This window comes from Molothrus aeneus, chromosome 1, assembly GCF_037042795.1.
Source record: "Molothrus aeneus isolate 106 chromosome 1, BPBGC_Maene_1.0, whole genome shotgun sequence".
Lineage (NCBI taxonomy): Eukaryota > Metazoa > Chordata > Aves > Passeriformes > Icteridae > Molothrus > Molothrus aeneus.
Genome location: NC_089646.1, coordinates 48,441,847 through 48,461,166, shown reverse-complemented (window position 1 = coordinate 48,461,166; position 19,320 = coordinate 48,441,847). Strand labels below are relative to the sequence as shown.

Genomic DNA, 19,320 nt, shown 5'->3' with positions numbered 1-19,320 from the left:
AATCTCACAAAATCAGCTTTTCCTCACACACTATCCAGCTACCAGGTTCTGTTGCTGTAGGCCCAAGGAATACAATATAACTCATGTACATTCCAATTTATTATTAACTGTGATAAACAAGTTTCCCAGACTATCAGACATATGTACCCCCCATTTTTATTCAATTGTGGCAGCATACTATATAGATACCTTATATTCCTTTTATGGTCCTTCTCATTGAGTCTCTGGCATAGTTGCCTAAAGACAAGATGTCTCTTGTGGTACATGACAAGAAACCAAAGCACATCATAACAAAGATAACAAACCAGGCACACGCATGTTGTGCTTCATATTTGGTTTGTGGCTAATTCAAAATATGCAATCCTAAATTTTGCTGCTTGATATCTCTTTGACAACTCTCTGCATTGGATTTGTAGAGCATAAATATGAAGACAACAGCATTGTTTTAGAGGAACATATTTAGCCATATAAAATTGCCCTGCAAGTCAGGGCAAAAATTTTAAAACACTTTTGTATACCAGACTTTTGCAAATTCATATTTAAAGGAACACTTAACGCTATTGCTAGAAACTGTATCACTGTCAGCAAAACATAATACAGACACCCTGACTACCCAGCTATCTGCTCGACCGCAACAAAGCCATCCCAAACGATTCAGTACCACAGCTTCATGCTTGCTAGCCAGATTTATTATATTTTCCAGATTCTAACAGGACACATATTAAGAAATGCATGCTAATCATTGTCCTAATGAGAACAATATGCAGTTAGCATTTAGAGTGTCACACAAAAATACAGAAGGCGAGTACAGAATAAATGCACTCTAAATTCAAGGAAACCCAATCCTTCTCTCCACTAGCATGTTTCAGTGAAACGGCCTGCTCCAAGAGAAATTTTTAATGAACTAGCTAAATTTTAACCGGTATGTATAAGTGCTTTCATTAGGCATGGGGCAAAGTAAAATGCCATTCTGACCACAACTGTGAAAGAAAAACAACCACTGTCCCACTTGCTTACGTACAAGAAGCTATGAGTATATAAAGCACTAAAAGCTTGCCCAACATCTCTCCTCTGGAGACACCAAACTTCCCAGTGTTAACATCTGTTTACAGCCAGATGACTTCTGGAGCAAGCAACTACCCAACATGTGTAAGAGGAAAAAAATCTGTCTTTAAATTTTTTTGCAAGTAGTAAATAAAACGCACACCTTACAGAATAAAACAGTTAATATCATTTGGTAAATGTGCAAAACCTATCACGCTTCTGAGAGATTCAAAGGTGCATGAAGGTTTGGTTTGAATTTTCTAATGCAAAATATGTGCACTCCCTGCACTTTTTTGGTTATGTGGAGATAATAAGATCGAGATGCGGATGAAAGAGCAAATAAACCAGGCATCAATGGATCTGCTCAGATTGCAGTGCCTCGCTGCCACACCGCATATCTAAAAGCTGTACTTCCTATTCTTCCCTCCCTCCTCTCTACACAGGTCACAGGCTCTGTCTTTCTCTCCATCCCGACCACCAGGCAGTGTGTGAATGCTGATTCAGCTTTTACTAACTATGCACAAAGAACAGCTTTTCTTTTTTCAAACCTCCCTGGAATTATGAAGGTGTTTCCACACCCCAAGTGAAGACTGTTGAAAGTAGTTACAAAACATTAAAGCTGTTTAGAGTGCAGAACCGTTTAATCTCTTTCCATAGGTTAAAACTAGTATTGCCTTGAAAAGTGAGTGCTGAAGTAAAATTTGACTGAAACTTGTCTCACCACACCCTACTGGAAGCCTTCTCCTAAAGGAAGATGCATAAAAAACTTTGGCTTACTTCTTTTTGAAGGTGTACTTCTCCCTCCTTCCCTTCCATTCACACCATTCTCCCAAGAAACAGAAAAGTATTTTTTGCATATCAGCAAAAGAATAAAGCTACTCCAGTTTCTTTTCAGAAAGAACAAAACTTAGCTCAAAAATTGACTACCAACTTCCTGAAGAGGAGAAAAAACTCAAAAACCAACCAAAACAGAACACAAAGCAAAATAAAACAAAAAGAACAAATTTACACAATTTTGATGTGTACAATTTAAAATTATATTTTTCACTTAGGGATGAGGCTTTACACAGGTGATCTTTCCCTTGAAGTCTCCAGAAGTAACAAGAAGAATGACAGCAAAATTTAGCTTTTTCTTCTAGACAGTACCATTGCTGCTGTCTGCCTATGCTTTGTCTTTTTGAAAAAAATAAATAATGAAATCTTTGCAAAAGGAAAATCAACATTAAATAAATAGTATCTAGAAATATTATCTTAATGGTAACTATATAATACTGCAAGTGCATCACTGAGCAGATTAATGTGATCAAAAGATATCTTTTGTTTTATATATTTTACTCAGTTATATGCTTATGTTCTCTCTCAAGCGAAAACTTACAAATTCCACAGAGAGCAATTATGTTGAAAAATCAGCTTAGATGTCAACAACTGACTACCAACAACCATGCTCTTGGCCAACATGTGTTTGCCCAGGGCAGCCAGGGTCCATACTCAGCATTCCTCTCTCATCCTCGTCAGCTGGGCTGTCTGGCAGGTGCTGGGTGGGGTGAACACGGAGGGGTCTGCGATGCCCAGGTGGATGTCAAAGAAGCGAGTGGAGGTTGTCACACTGTAATTCTTGGTGTAGGTTTCCTGTACTGGGTAACAGTCTTTGACGGTGTAAACGCCGACCCAGGATTCCACTGCAAACAACCAGAAATGTGACTGCTTTAGGTGACAAGACAAGATGAATGGGTCATGAAGATGTCAGTCTCTTTTAACTCATTGCTTCTGTTTAACATTGTCTATTCAGATTCCCATTATAATTTAATTTTTTTAAAAATTCCTATTATTTTCAAACACTTCTAGGGTTTATTATCTCAAGATTATGCTCAACGCTGATCTCCTCCAGAATGTGATGCAGCAAGTCTGTGTGCCTTTTTTAACTTCACTTTAATTCCACAGTGTGCTAACCTCAGAGGTGTTCCCTTGCTCTATTTCCCTTCTGTTCTCCGTCATCACCTCAACCTTTTCCAATATGCTGTTTAGGCAGTGGCAGTAATACCATTGAAGTGGTGTCCTTTGAATGCCCTTTGCTTTTATCTCTCTTTTATTATTTATCTCTCTTTTTATTATTTTATTTCTGTGATCATTCATTACCCCTTCAATCATACTCTATCCTGGTGTTTTACACATTTCAGATCTCTTGATAGCAGAAACTCACAATGTTAAAATTACCTACTGATCACAAATCATTTCCTCTGAGGAATGTCTATAACAAATTTTTCTAGTCCCAAGAACACTTATTTTCTCCCACCTAGCAGCAATCACACACAGTTATTTTCAGTACTTTCAGTTTTGTGTCACAGGCTGTAGCACAACCACATTACCAGAAATAAATAAATGGTGACATGAAACATACTTATACTGTATTCAAAGAAAGGGTGCCAAGCTAAGCAATATTTGAATATACCTCTTTTGAGCATGCTAATATACCAAAAACATTTTGACCTTAATTAATATAGTTTTGAGTACATAGAAATGGATGCAATCTTTTACTAAACAAGCCTTCTCTCAGAATTTAGAATAAAAAAAATCGTGGTTAAATATGATGCTATCGAAGTAGCCTGTATCTCCCCTAAAACTTTTTTAATTATAAAAGAAATATAATTTTTACAATTCAAACCAATACTAGCTGAAAGGTAGGTAAGTAACTTTCAGACATTATGCTTATGAACAATCATACAGAACTGGAGCACTGGAGATACAAAATAATACTGGATAAAAATCACACATCATTAATTGAATGTATCTGGATATAAAATTCCACAAAAATTCCAAAAATATCAGATCTGAAAAAAAAATTATTGGAGTGAGTGATTATTTGCCTCTTGCAGAATACCAGAGGATATTTCAGGTCTAATGATCTTGTCCTTCATTCTCTACTTCATTTGTTATACTCTTATTCAAGAAAGAAATATTTTCCTCTGGCTAAATGCTCAAGTTTGTAATCAGCCTATATATTAGATGTTCATAACCATAAGTATTGCACTAGCTGAATACTCTCATAAATTTTCATGGAGGTTTTAAAATTATTTTTATAGTTGTCTGGGTCATCAATAAACCATAGATGAAATTGAAGCCAAAGTGCTAATAAATTTCTGTGCATTCAAAATCTAGCATACTATACCTTGGAAAATTCAGCCTCCTTTCTTTCATGATGCAAGTGCTCAGCTGCCAAGTGCAGAACTAAGCCTTGTGAGAAGATATTTCTTACCAATAAGAGCACAACAACATTTAGTCATATATTAAGGATTTCAATGGCTGCAGAACCATGTGTAGACAAACACTGACACCTCCTCTGTTTCTGTTACACAGACTCTAGTTTGAGTGTGTCCCTAATTATAGTACCAATTATTCTCTAGGCAAATTTTGGAAACGGGCTGCCAGATTTAGACACAAAATGATGCTGTTCCATGCCAAACTCTGTATGATACCAAATACAACACAATCAAGTCCTCTCAACATATTTAATCCTGCTGAAATATGAAATTTTCCTAAAAAACACATTGTTATTAAAATGATATTCTGTGCACAGGGCATTTTCATTACTCCTTCCAGAGAACTCTATGGAAATATGGAAACCTGGGATGAAGCACGAATAATTTTATTTCTCCCTGTGCAGCAGAGACATTGATTATTATTAAAATAAAACAAAAGCATGCACATACATTTCCTGGCTGGTTTTCTGTCAGACCATTCCTGTACCATAACTTCATCTCCAGGTCCCCCAATGTAGTACTGATCTTCGTAAGTTGAATTGGCAGGAATATCATATGGATCCCATGGCTCTGTCAGAGCAATCTTTGAGCAAAGCTTTGTAACTTGTTCAATCTGAAACATCACTGCATCTTTGTAGAGCAATATATACTCAAAGAACCTGAAACATTAAGAAAAAGCAATTAATATATACATATAGTCTTTTTCTATCCCAAGCAAGGAACATTGCTGATATGTAAGCTTGCCTTTGACTTCTCAGCATAAGAACATTTCCACTTGCATTTAACCTTGCCAAACTTTGAGAAATGCTAACCAGTTGAGCTGAAATTTCCCATGCTAAAAGTTTGTCTCAGCTGATTCTTTCCAAAATAAATAAATCAGGCTGAACTGGTTCAGCCATTTCTGAGAACAACAGAACAACTCTTCTGAGAACAACTGAGAGAAAAACATGTTATTATTCCTAGTTTTGTTTTGTTTTTTTTTTTTTTAATAACTGTTTCATTAAAAAGCTCCAGTGCCTCCATGTTTTGGAGAAAGGACTTAAAACTTTGGCAGGGAAAAAGTTTTTATTAAAAGTTGCCCGGATTTGGCTAAGTTATAAGTCTTTGAAAAAAATCTGTTTGCATAGGCTGGATAGATTCACTTCTGCACGAACATGGTAGAGCCTTCCTGTGTACTGGTTAGATGTGGTATCTGCCATCCTCACAGATGTTTTTTTCATGGCAACACACACAGCTTAAGTGGGACATGGGGGTGAAGGGGGAAGTACATGGCTCCAAGTGCAGAACAGGGTCACCCTCCATAAGGCACAGGTTCTCCCACAACATAGCGAAAAAAAAAAAGCAGAGGAGCAAAATAGCAAGGCAGAGATAAGGAGAGGTGTGGAGCTCAATGAGCTTGAGAGGCTAGAGGGTGAAGTTACCAGCATGGATAATTAATAAGGATTTAAAACCAATCTTCTAATGAGTATGAAGTGACCAAGCCAAGCTCTGAGGAGAGATGATAAACATTTATATGGACACTTTCATTTAGTTTCTTCTTACAGAGGTCTGATCTACCACCAGTACTGTGACGTTGCTTCCATACCCTCAAAAAGGAGGCGGTATGGTCCTTACCTTTTAACTGTGCACAAAGACAGACAGAAGCAGAAAATCAAAATTATCAGAAGTATCAGCTGATCTTGAACATTCAGCTGGAAATAGCAGAAACTTAACTTCTCCAGGGTATTTTGCACTACCAATCAGATGAGAAATTGTTCACAGCATGTCTCAAATCATTGTCATGTGTGCTCTGCATCTTTTGCAAAGGACTTTCTAAACCCTCCAATACTCTGCATTCATTATTAGAGGCTTCCCTTGAATATCTCAACTCAAATACTTGGCTACAGGCTACTGTTATGCAGTGACTCTAGAGAAAAGGAGTCATCTTTCTGTAATTCCTTGTTTCATTCATGATGCTGCCCCCATTTCCTGCCAAAAAAAAAGGCTTTGGACACAGATATCTTCTGCTTCACAAATCTGATGCTTGTCCCTAACACTGTTCATCCTGTGCCATCAGAAAGATGGGAAGCTAGTAGAAAACATTGCATAATTAATGCAATTGAAGAGATGCACAAAAGCAAGACCAGACCCTTCTCTATTTCCCAACTCCTGCATGTTTCTCTTTGCAGCCTTCACATTCTTTTGGGGAGGATGTAAAGTTTACATAAAATAGGGTCGAAACCAAAACAATTTACAGTTTTAATTTTTGCACTACACAATTGCACCAGACAGCAATAACTTCACCCACCACTGACATTGTGGCATTTAAAGGTTGCATAATAAGAAATGTCTCAGCATGGTTAAAAGCATCTGAGCAACACTCCCACCACTTCTTGAGAGCATCATTTATTCTTCATGCATGGAAACACGGTCAGGCTAAATGCCCTTAGCCAAATTGAACAGTGAAGGAGAATATAAAATGGGACAAAGAATCTGACATGATGTAAACTGGGGCCCATCTCTCACTCACAACCTTGCAAAACATGCGAGGTAGGCTTGTCCTGCTTTCCAAGTGGGAAACTGGGAACTTCCCCCACACTGACAAGACTCATGTAAAGAAGCTGACAAACTGCAAGGCTACATATGACCTTCCCCATGGTAAATCATTCTCCTGCCCATATCTTAAAATATTCCTGCTTTTGCCATGCCTTGCACCAACCTAAACTTGCCTGTCATTTTCTTAGTCAAAGGCAAGGTTTGCACAGTCATGATGCGCTAATGAAGAATTCAGTATCTTTTTAAACTCTTTTCTTACATAAACCCAACCTGAGATCACATATGGACATACAGAACTTTTGTATCACATTTGGTCCAGAGAACATACAAGAACACTAAAATACATTTATTTATGTGTTTTCAATGAGAGTCTATTGACCCAACTACTCTTCAGCTGGCTGCCCAGCAGCTCCCATAAAAGTGGGATGGGAAATGCCTTACAGAGGACTCTATCACCATGTTTGAGACATCTGAGTGATAAAACAGTGATTTTGTAAAAGAACACAAAACCCCAATGTATTAGAAAAGCATTACAAACAAATAGGAATAAAAATAAAACTGTTACATTTCTTTTTTATTTTAAATCCTCACTTAAAACCTAATTCACAAAGAAGTTTTGCTTGCATATTTAACAATCCCACAGACACAAAAGGGGCATTATGAAACACCGAAGTAAATAAAAATGAGGAAAATCCAAACAAATCAAACTCAGCACTAATAATCTCTCTGACAGCCATTCTGTAGAGTAAGAGGCTCCACCACTGAGATTTTTGGTTCTGGGAGAGGTGGATTGAACATATGTGTAGGAGACACCGGTCTTACACCTTGATGTGCTGCTGGGATGAACTCTGCCTCTGTGGGGGCACACATACGAGAAGAGATCTGCAGAAAACCTCGTTCTGCTCACTGTGCATGACAGCCCTGGGTAAGCAGGGGCAAGATTTACACTGTCCTTGTTCAACCCAGACGTGCCTCACATCCCAGCTTTATAGAGAATTGCTCTGTGTCCTGGAAATAGCCAGCACAGAAACCTAAGATTACACAGGATCTGAGTTTAACAGCACATGAAAAGTGAATGGTTAAGTTGTTGTTTTATAAAGAGAAGTACTTACCAGCCAAAATTAACAGCAAAATGTACATGAATATAAAAATTATAATTAAAAAAAATTAAAATACGAAATATTTTTCTCTTCTTGTTTTTAACCAGCCAAGTCCTTAATGTACTGCCTCTATTTGTTTTAGGTGCCTGATATTTTATTGGCTTCTTGAGGGGAAGCACAGAGTCCTGAAAATAGGTCTTGGCAAAGAAACAGGAGAGGAAATTATTTTTAATTAGTTTGTTTTTTCAGAAAAATGTAATGTATTTGCAGCCTGCACCCACTTCTAATATTATTTTTATAATAATTTAATTAAACTGTAATTTCAAGAAAGCCCCAACCTAAAAGGAAGTGCCCCAACTAGGCCTCAAATAGGCACCTTGAAACAGATTTGAAGAAGTCACTTGGACAATTATCCTACTTGCCTGACTGAGATTATTTCCCTTCCTTTCCTACCCTATTCTACCCTACCCTGTCCTATGCCTCACCCCATTATACACTATGGGACTCTGTCATGATCCTTAATACTCCCTTTGTCTGTCTCTGAAAATGGATGAATTCCAGCATATAAAGACACACATGTTTTTGCTCCCATGCTTTAAAGAATTTCTTAACTCTGGACCATATCCTGCACAAATAATTCCATTGATTTTGCTGGAAGCAATCATGTCAGATAGGTGGGATACAAGCTGGGTTCAGTACTTTCTTCTCCCAAGCTAAGGAAAGTATTTTTCTGACTAAGAGACCAAGTGAGTTAAATGCAAAGCCAGAATACCACAACCACAAAATCCACAAGGTGAAGCACTTGTGTTAAGGATGTACTGCAAGGAGTGGCTGTGCATCCAAATGCTGTCCCAGCTCTGAAACTCCTCATGAAATCTAGGGAGATAGGCAGAGGTCCCTCTCAGGACATAGCCCAGATAACATAAAGACACACTCCTAGACCCTCACAAAGGTCTGAACTAATAAACTTATCTTCTGAATTGGTGATTTTTTTTGCGTGTTAATAATGTAATTCATAACAGTGAACAATTTTCCAACATTTGTCAGAAAAAAAGTCAATAATGTTAAGATCATGCTACCAGCTCCTTTTCAGGTGCTCAGTCTGCATCCTAAGCTGGGTCCTTCCCAACCCTGAAGCCTGCTAGCCTGCCCATCACCTAACACATCTGCCTGACTCCCAGGGCTTACTTCTGCACTTCCAAGGGCTTCCCTGTGAGAGCCAAACCAAGAAGAAAGGAGCTGCTTGCTGTCCAACTGCCTTTGTAGTGACTCAGAGGAGCAGAGGTGCTGTTAGTGGCCTGGCAAGACCATGTGATGTATTGAAGAATATCAGACCAGGTCATTTGCTAGAGAGAAGCAAAATAATGGTCTGAGATTGAGACTGGGTAATAGAAACTCTTTCTGTGCTAAATCTGCCTCTGCATAATTTTGCTCTGTGGCTTTGGACAATCAACTTACAGTACCAGAGCCTTAAAATGCTGTTTATTATTTTCCTTTGATTGCTGTAGCACTGGAGAGAGACAAATCTGTGGTAACAAATCAGTTGTGTTAAGGCATTGTATTAACAAAGAACAAAACCACAAATCCCACCCCAAAAAAACGCTGAAACAATGGTGAAACAGACTTTACTGGTTTAAGGTGTACTGGGGTTTCGTGAACTTAGGGCTTTAACCTGTTGATTCAGATTTCCCAGCTGTAAATATTGTAAACTTAAAACTCTCATTCATGTTAGCCAGGACTTATATTACCTAGTAGTATAAAGCTACTGAAAAACCAAAGCAAAATTTTTATGCATTATTTCTATCTGAGATTCTGTATTACTCAGCAGGAAACAGTATTTGCTATTTGATATCTCAAGCTGAGGTCACTGCAATTATTTGCAAGCTAACTTTACTTTCTCTTTGGTGATTAAAAGAACTCTTGAAGCATCTGTCTGCCTTTGTGATACTACTTAATTCTTTGCCACTTCTCTTTGTAAAATGACACTTTTAAACATTTCAAAAGAAGCTAACCCTACATCTGACTAGAAGAAATTGCCCTACAAATATCCTAAATTGTCTGTTCTAGTGTGCACAGATAGGTACATCCATATATTTAATTCTTGAGGTATCTTGTATCCTCTGGATAAAATACCTCACAATGATACCACTCTTTTTTACACATTTTTTTCTGAAAATGGACTGGGAGAATGGGAACCTTTACTAGAAGTGTGACTACATAACCCCATCTTCTGAGGTCCTCAGATGAAGAATAGTTCAAGGGAACAAAGCTGCCAAGCAGACATGCAGACAGTTGATAAACACCCATCAGGTCAAGAACATTCATCTGCTTTTGGAAGGATCTGGCAAGCTCATTTCAAAAGGGAGAAGCATTCGTTTTTTAGTATATTTCTGGGAACTCCTTTCCTCTTTCCCATTAAGTTTTCGGTAATTTCAGACTTGTGTTTTTCTTCTGGTATATCAGACCTCAACAACAACAGTCATTTACCATATTTGATTTCACATGTTTGGCAGTGGTGCAGGACTATGGTATATTGTACAAATACAGGACTGTGCAAATACATGTGACAGTAAATGTAATGTGATATTGTGTAAAAGCTAAAATCTTTTAGTCCAACTTAAATCACTCACAGATTGTGAAGGCTTTTATTAAACCAAAATTTTTCAAGGAGATCAAGCCCCCTGTATCAGGTATCTAATTAACGAGGAACTTTGACCACACTACCAGTTTCTGAAGCAGAGAGAATTAGCCCATTTAAGTCCTGTTAATAATGCAGTTTGTGTAGAAAGACAACCTTAAATACAGGAATCAAAAGCTGCAAAGTCAAATCTACACCAGCTAAAGGATGACATACTTTTGTGACTTTAATTACAAAACTCAGTAAAAATGATGCAATTTCTTATTATTTTCATTGTTTTCCCATAAATTAGATTAGTTATTTTGGCAAACACTAAGGGAAAATCAGCTCTTCAGCAAGAAGCCTGTTTCCTTTGCTGTCCCTTTTTGGCTATTTGACACTTCTTAATAATCCACCAAGTCACAGCCCTGAGAACAATGCATTGCAATTGAAGTTGAAATTCAGAAAAACAATAAAGCAAGAGGCTACAAGATGCACTGCCCTTAATAGAGAGCATCTGTCTGTTTCCATAAGTAATAGTATATTCATAACTGGAGCCCTCAGTAGGCAACAATGCAGCTCAAAAGGAAAGGAATGGAAGATGTGGCCAGCATACCATAATGCTTTCCAATGAATCAACGGAATCTACTCCTAGGGAATATGGTATATAATAGCAGAACCACACAATATCAAAATATACTTGAGGTCAGAGATTATTTTCCTGTTATGGGTTTGTAAAAAAGTCTAGTACAATGACTCTTCCATGAGTAAGTTAATAATAATAAAGGTTACTGGAAAATCACAGCAGGGCTTAGAGGAGACCAAAAAGAGTGAGGAAGGCCAGGACTCACCTCTCAGTATATACAAACAACCTTATGAAAGATGAAATAATAAAGAGGGAAATGACAGAGGTACATTAGAATTTATTTATTACATTTCTCACCCTCTTTGTGCTATATGAAGAAGGGAAGTAAATAACTCAAATGGAAGAGCTGATGCCCAAAACAGAGACATGGAAACGCTCTTTTGACAGTGCAATTATTTTAAGGCTCTCTGTGAGGTTGTAAAGACGTGAGAAATAGGAAACAGAAATTTAGCATGTAGAGAGCCAGAAAAAGCATGGCTACAATGACTGAGAGTATCTCAAAAAAGGAAAAAAACATACCCAAACATAAAAGATGTACCTGTCTTCCTGTTTTTAATTTTACGTCTAGAGGCCAGCCAGGAGCCTGCAGCTTGTGCCACAAGGGCTGGTGGAACCTGGGCAAGGCCAGGAGCAATGGTGGCCAAGCGCCCCTAGCATGTATAAATGGAGCCCACAGGGAGCAGTAGAGGCCAGGGTGTGCTGGAGGGGATCCACCCAAGAGTACTGAGAGACTGCACACAATTGCTCATGGAGACACTTTCCATCATTTCCCAGCAGTCCTGGCTCACTCAGGAGGTCAGAGTTGACTGGAAGTTAGCAAACGTGATGTTCATCTGCAAGAAGGGCAAGGAGGAGGATACAGGGAACTACAGGCCTGTCAGCCTGATGTCAGTGCCATGAAAGGTCATGGAGCCGATCACCTTGAGGGGCATTATGCAGTATGTGCAGAATTGGGTCCAGCCCTCAGGGGTTTATGAGAGGCAGATCTTGCTTGGCCAACCCAATCTCCTAGGATAAGATGATCTGTTCAGGGGATGAGGGAAAGGATATTGATGCATTCCTGGGTTTTAGTAAAGCGTTTGACACCATTATCCACAGCATTACCCTGAAGGAATTGGCTGCCTGTAGTTTGTATGGGTGCACTGTTCGCTGGGTTCAACACTGTCTGAAAAGCCGGGACCAAAGAGTGGTGGTGAACGGAGTTAAATCCAGCTGGTGGCCAGTGATGAGTGGTGTTCCCAACGGCTCATTACTGAGGCTAGTCCTGTTTAGTATCTTTATCCATGAACTGGATCAAGTGCACCCTCAATAAATCTGTAAATGACACCAAGCTGGGCAGGAGTGTTGTTGATCTGCTGGAGGGTACAATCGCTCTGCAGAGGGATCTGGACAGGCTGGATCAACGGGCTGAAGCTAATGATATAAGGGCAACAAGGGCAAGAGCTGGGTCCTGCACTTGGGTCACAACAACCATAGGGAGCACTTCAGGCTGGGGGAAGAGTGGCTGGAAATCTGCCCAGTGGAAAAAGACCAGGGTGTGCTGGTTGTCAGCAAACTGAACATGAGCCAGGAGTGTGCCCAAGTGCCCAGGCAGGCCAATGGCATCCTGGTTTGGATCAGCAAGGGTGATCAAGGCAGGGACTGCCCCATTGTACCCAGCCCGGGTGAGGCTGCACTTAAAACAGTGTTCAGTTCTGGGTCCCTCGCTACAAGGACATTGAGAGGCTGGAGGGCGTTCAGAGAAGGGAAATGGAGCTGCTGAAAGGTCTGGAGCACAAAGCTGATGAGGGGCAGCTTAGGCATCTGGAGAAATGGAGACTCAGGGGGACCTTATTGCTCTTTACAACTTCCAGAAATGGGGTTGTAGCCAGGTGGGTGCCAGTGTCTTCTCGCAAGGAACAAGTGAGAAGACAAGAGAAAATGGCTTGAAGTTGTGCCAGGGGAGGTTTAGATTGGATATTTAGAAAAATTTCTTCCAGCATCATAACAAGCTCAGCAGGGTGGCTGAGTCACCATCCCAGGGGGCATTTAAAAGACCAGAAGACGTGGCGCTTAGGGACATGGTTTAGTGGTGGCCTTTGTTGTTGTTAATTTAACTCTTGGACTCAATGATCCTAAAAGTAATTTACAACATAAATAACTTAATGATTCTAATTGTCAGATTTATCTGGAGTTTTCACATCTTTCTCTTAACCAGGGTCTGAGACAGGATATTAAACTGGATGCTTGCTCTGCACCCTATGAAAGTATCTATTTTACACATCAGAAAGGCATAGAAGAATGAAGTTCCTTAACTAAATTAAAATACTCTCCCTTTTTCACATACATATTTTAGAATAAAATAATAATAAAAGATTAAAAACATTTTTTCAACTAGAACTGGGTACTGCAGCTTCTTACATGTAAACTTCTGTTTAAAAACAGAGAAGCATCTTCATATACCATGAACAGGGATTACATGCATTTCAGGAGCCCTATAATGATCTTCATCAAGATTGTAAATCCCATCATGCATACACTTGGCCAGTTAGCTGCTTTTCAGTATGCATTCCTGCAGAAAAAGTAATCATGAAGCAGTCTGAGGAACAGATTGCCCTTTGGAACAGATGGGGATGAGGTCCCTATTCTGATAGATCAAACTTTTATTTCATAATGGAATATTCTCTGGAAAAATTTGTGAGGATATGTGCTTGTACCAGATTGCTGTCCCAAGACGTAATGATTTCCACCTTCCATCTGCAGTGCTTTCCTTAAGAGGGATGATTCAGGTCTTTCTGATATCTATCCAATATAAAAAAATAAAAAGACTGTGACTGTTTTCAAGGGAGTTTGGAAGTCAGGCCAGATAATCAGATGCAACAATTTGAAAGCTAAGTACTTTTCAACTTTCCAACCTCCATCCAAAGATCTGAGTATAGCTTATTGTTAAATAAACTTTGTGAAAGATGGAGATTCATTTCACTGGAAATACAGCAACCTGAAATCATAGCACTGAACTACACTCATCCTCCCCACCTCCAATGTAAAAATAACTTCATTTCAACCAGAAGTCTTTGTGCAGGTCTTTGTCTTCTTCCTTCAGTAGCTATCAATCAAAAGTCATACTGTTAGGTGAGTGTACAAATTAATGACTGGATTCAAATACAGTGTGTTAAAATTCCAGGTGGAACTGACTGAAAGTGTGCAAAACAGAAGAAAAAGGAAAAGAAGGGAATGTCTGTGTGAAAGAAAACATATAGTTAGGGAAGATGTTAATTGCTACATGGTTGTAAAGGAAATGGCATATTGCCATCCCTCCATATATACCCACTGTGAAGTGGTGCAGTGATGATTTAGAAAGGGAAGTTTACAGTTCTGGGTCCATTAGGGAGGTCATTTATTCTGCTCTGCTTAGTCCTGATGAGACCAGAATGCTGATGTTGCTCCTGGTTTTGGATGCCTCAATTAAGGGAACAGGTAAACAGATAGGACATAGTTCAGAGAACAGCAAGGGCAGTGGGATGTTTAAGAAACAGGACCTATGAAGAAATTGAGCATGTCTGGTCTGCAACAGCAAGACTGAGGTATGATGATAAGATGGTCAGTATATCAAAGCTAAAAATGAATACCAACTTTTTTCCATGTCACCCGAAGCAAGGAGGGCTTACTTAGGAAATACTCTGAAAATGCCTGTGTCTTCTTATACTCCAGTTTTTACAAGAGCTGGTAAAAATATCAGGGACAACCCATGTAAAGCTTTTCTTCTCCAGGATGGAGGAACAGCTTATATGGCAACTTGGGGACCTTCCCAGCCTTACATGTAAGTGATTGGAGAATATTGATGGCTGCTGGTCTTTTTTTTTGTAACAGACCAGCTCAATCAATAAATCCTGATTTTATAAGACCTGAATTCTTGACACTGCTACCTTCACAAAGATGGTGAACAATCTTTGGGGATGACTTCCTGAGACCTCACAAATGCAATAGTGGCACTCTCTGAGGAGTCTCAGCAGAGGGCTCCATCTTATTTCACACAGGAATTTCAGAGATGGTGCCATCTCCTGCACACTGGTGACCTTCAGCTCTGTCTTCCTGCACAATTATCTCTAATTACACCATCACACTGTTTTCAGTGCCTGAATGAATGAAAGACAAATAGTGTCTAAAATCAGGACTGGCGAGATAGGTGTCAAATGAAACATGTCCAGCATTCACAGGAATAATTAGAAGGTTGAACTATCTGTTAAACTTGCTCTTCACAGAACTGTTTTTCTTTGGTCCTCTATTGAGTTATTGTGCTTTTTGTTATGGCAACAACTTTTCCACCTTCAGGGGGTGGGGAGTGGCTTTCAGCAGTCACCACAAGCCTACTGCTTGTAGGAAACCTCTGTAAGCAATAGCCATGATGCAGCACAATAAACTGGCATGTCCTTAAAAATCAGCTGGGCTGAAAATACGTAAGCAATTAGAAGATGAAAATTCATTTCAAAACCTTTGTCTTCAAGTTATTAGGACCACATCAGTGTTTTTGATAAAGAACTATTTCCCAGGTTATCTGTTAGTCCATCACAGAAACAACAGTTGCTGAAGACGCTGCAATCAGCTAAAGGAAGCATGGTTAAGCATACATTTCTATTTTTAAGAATGTTTATAGCTATTTCAATTTTATTAAACCCCTGACATGTTTATTTTTCATTCAAGGACAGTTCTAAGAAGCAGTAGCAAGGAGGTCAAGGCCTGTAAATAATATTGGTATAAATATACTACATTGGCACAGCTGAAAGTTTTCCATTACTCGGGAAAAGGTCACTAGACCTATTGAACATGTTTAGACTACCCATGCTGCTTAAAACATGACAAAAATAGCTTTACCATTTAGAATCTGACACAAATACAAACTGAAGTCTTTAGCAGGCTGGTATGTTTACCTAATTTTGGGGTGTTTTCCTGACATGGAGCCCAGTGTCCTACATGCACACAACACAGGGAGCCACAGTTTTCTTTGAGCTTTGCCAAATCATATGAATTTAGAACTTTTGTGCATGCTAAAAGTCTTTTCCTTTACCATTCCTATAATCATAACAGATATTAACATAACTCTTGTTTTAAAAAGAGAAAATGACTTTATAATTATTTCAAAATTACACAGTTTCATATTTGCATATTAGAGTTTTTTGCTGTTCTAATTGCATTATTTTATATACTTAATGGGCAGAATTTTCAAAACTGACCAGTGATTTTTAATAGCTTCCTATTTTGGGCATTCAACATGAAGATACTTAAAAAGGACAAATTTTCAGAGGGACAGCATTTAGTATTTTCTAAAATTCAGTGTGTCAGAGTAATCATTGCAAAATGGAGGTGACCAATTTTACTAGACACTTTTTTTTTTGTATTTGAAGACTGCATAAGAAACTCTTGAATTCTCTCTCCAGAGAAGCATATGAGTGGAAATCACTTTCTGCCCATCAGATTTTCTCTCTCATCCCTCATGTTTCCAACTGTCAAGAGACAATTGCTCTTTCCACATCATAGGAGCAGATCCTCATGTAACTGCTACTGTTTGCAATTTCCATCCACCAGCTATGAATTAGAGGAAAAATATGGCTTGATAACCCCTTCTCCAAAATTATACATGAACCTGACCCAAAGTCTTGTGAAATCAGCCAGAAAAGTTTCACTGATTTTCACAGATGCTACACCAGGTGTTCCATTTAGAAGAGAAAATAAGTTGAAAAAAGTTTAAAACCTAGCATGGCAATCAACTTATCTCAAATGGGCAACAAAAGGAGATGCTGAAAGGCAAACATAACATTTTATGCAATCTCAACTACACAAAAATATATTTCCACAAGTTTTACACAACTTTTTCATATTCTGTGTTTTGTGATATTTCTTTTTTCTTCTCCCTTATAGTGTTCTGGGCCTTGTTTTTAGGCAAAGTAATTAATATCTTTATATCCATGACTCCAAACACCTAAATTATATGAAACATCTTTTTTGTCATAAAAACTCTCCTTTGGGAAGGCTTTTTTATGTAGTCTCTTGCTACAGCTAACTGGACAAAAATCCTAAAACTCTGAGAGTATGGAGACTCAGAAAAATTAATTTGCTTATGAGAAAACTTTGGAGTATTTTCATTTATCCATTTGTTTTCTGGTCTGCTGTATTGCTTGGGGTACTTGATCTCCCACATTCTCTGCATTGCACTAACCATGTAGTTGGACTCATCCAGGGAATAGGAAAGTGTTTTCTGAGGGAGGGAGGTGCTACTGAAGCAACCAGTGGGAGAGAGGATGGAAAAAACCTTCTGCATCAACCAAGCCTTATGTTGTTACTGCCTGCCCCAGTGCTCTGCACTGCAGGTGTATCTCAAGGGCATTGTACCTGGAGGCTGCTATGATCAGGTCTCACAAAACTTCATTTCTACATGTGCTACTTCACTACAAACAGTTTGGGCTAATGATTTCAGCTGACTTCATTCCTTACACTTGATACTTGTTCATACACTGTACTAAGATCCTGGTAAACATCATGTACATATTGTAATGATGAGATGTTGTTTTGCTTTTCATAATATTTTAGGGGACATTAAAAAAACCTCAAAAACTATCCACAAAAATAATCTATGGAGTTTTGCAGCTTGAAACTGCATTCACATATTTGGGGGCATGAATCAGGCTTGTAAGGCTGATTTTTTTCCATTCTTTCAGAGGAAGGAAATCCAAAGAACCAAAATCTGTTTCAGACATGTTAGACTTCCAAAACACAACAAGACCCACCATGGATCCCTCTACCTGGCTCCCACTTGACCCACCATGGATCCCTCTATGTGGCTCCAGCTAAGCAGCTGTGGTACCTACATTTTTGACGCAGTGCCTGGAATATCATCTGACTGTACATCACTTTGACTTGGCTTGACTATGCTAGCACAACTTATGTGACAGACAAGGTACTCTGAACACCTCTAGTGACCAATTGTTTTCTTCTTCAGAGGACTAGATGACTTACTTTAGGAATTTAGGAACTTACAATAACCTGGGTATGAGGTATATACCTTGTGAAGTCACCTACTCTTAACACTCAGTGAAACTAACCAAAAATGTGTAAGTATGTCAATAAACAGATAATACACATAAATGTACTGAGAATCAATATCTTCATGCTTACATTTGGTTTAGAGATAGGCAGAGCAGAAGTTAAAAAAATGAGGAACTTTTTATCTTCTGCTGTGTTGAAGCAATTAGGTGCTCTCTCACATTTTCCCTCTTCAATAGCAAGGGGATAAACTTAATGCAATAGGGTATCTCTGATCTCATACTCTTATCTCCTCTCACTCTCCCTAACTCTTTTTTTTCATCTATAAAAAAAGCACAGGAAATATCTCACACTTTATCAACATGTTATCTGAGTTTGTGCGTTCCTCTATTCTCTGGAAGAGACAGGATAACAAACCAGTCTGGCTCTGTAAATCCTGTGCGGTTTTGGGCACAGGTACTTAAAACGATACAAGGAAGTGTCCAGATAATCACACAATCACAGAATGCTTTGGGGCGGAGGAGACCTTAAAGATCATCTAGTTCCAGCCCCCTGCCATGGGCAAGGACATCTTCCACTAGACCAGATTACTCAAAGTCCCCAGGTACTCTCACAGATAAGAAAAATAAATTAATTTCTTGTACAGAAGATGTAAGTTAACAAATCTGGATCTAATAAAATAGTGATACATTAATTTGGAAAATAATTCTACTAAGAATTCCTCAATCTGTGCATAATTCTGCTCTACAAGTAAGCATCCTCTGAGAATTACCATAACTGCACAGCATGAGTACACTTTCCAGTGCTGGCTGCCTAAAAGTATGGCAGAATTGTAAGTTTCCTGGCAAGAAAAGTATCTGAATATGATAAAACCACAGTTGCAAATAGTATTAGGAGATACTGAAAGAATGAAAAATGAAATCTTTCTTCATTGTGTTTACTGGGTGGACTCTGGTCTCTAAGAGTGTTTAAAAATCTTTAGCACTGCCATGCACAAAATTGCCCTTGGAAAATTCTGGGGAAAATCTGGCCATTCCCCCTGAGAAACATTAATTTCTGAAAAGACAGGTATCCATACAAACAGTAGGTCTCCATGCAGACAGA

The 19,320-nt window shown here is 38.7% G+C and overlaps 1 protein-coding gene across 1 annotated transcript in view; it reads right to left on the bottom strand.

Moving 5' to 3' along the window:
• Window positions 1-667: 667 nt before the first annotated feature.
• EPDR1 (ependymin related 1) overlaps window positions 668-19,320 on the bottom strand; it is a 28,630-nt gene continuing 9,977 nt past the window's right edge. Inside the window, exons 2-3 of the mRNA XM_066556619.1 lie at window positions 4,752-4,960; window positions 668-2,723 (exon numbers count right to left, since the gene is read on the bottom strand). Coding sequence (XP_066412716.1) covers window positions 2,533-2,723; window positions 4,752-4,960 — 400 coding nt within the window. The 3' untranslated portion in view covers window positions 668-2,532. The remainder of the gene's footprint in view (window positions 2,724-4,751; window positions 4,961-19,320) is intronic.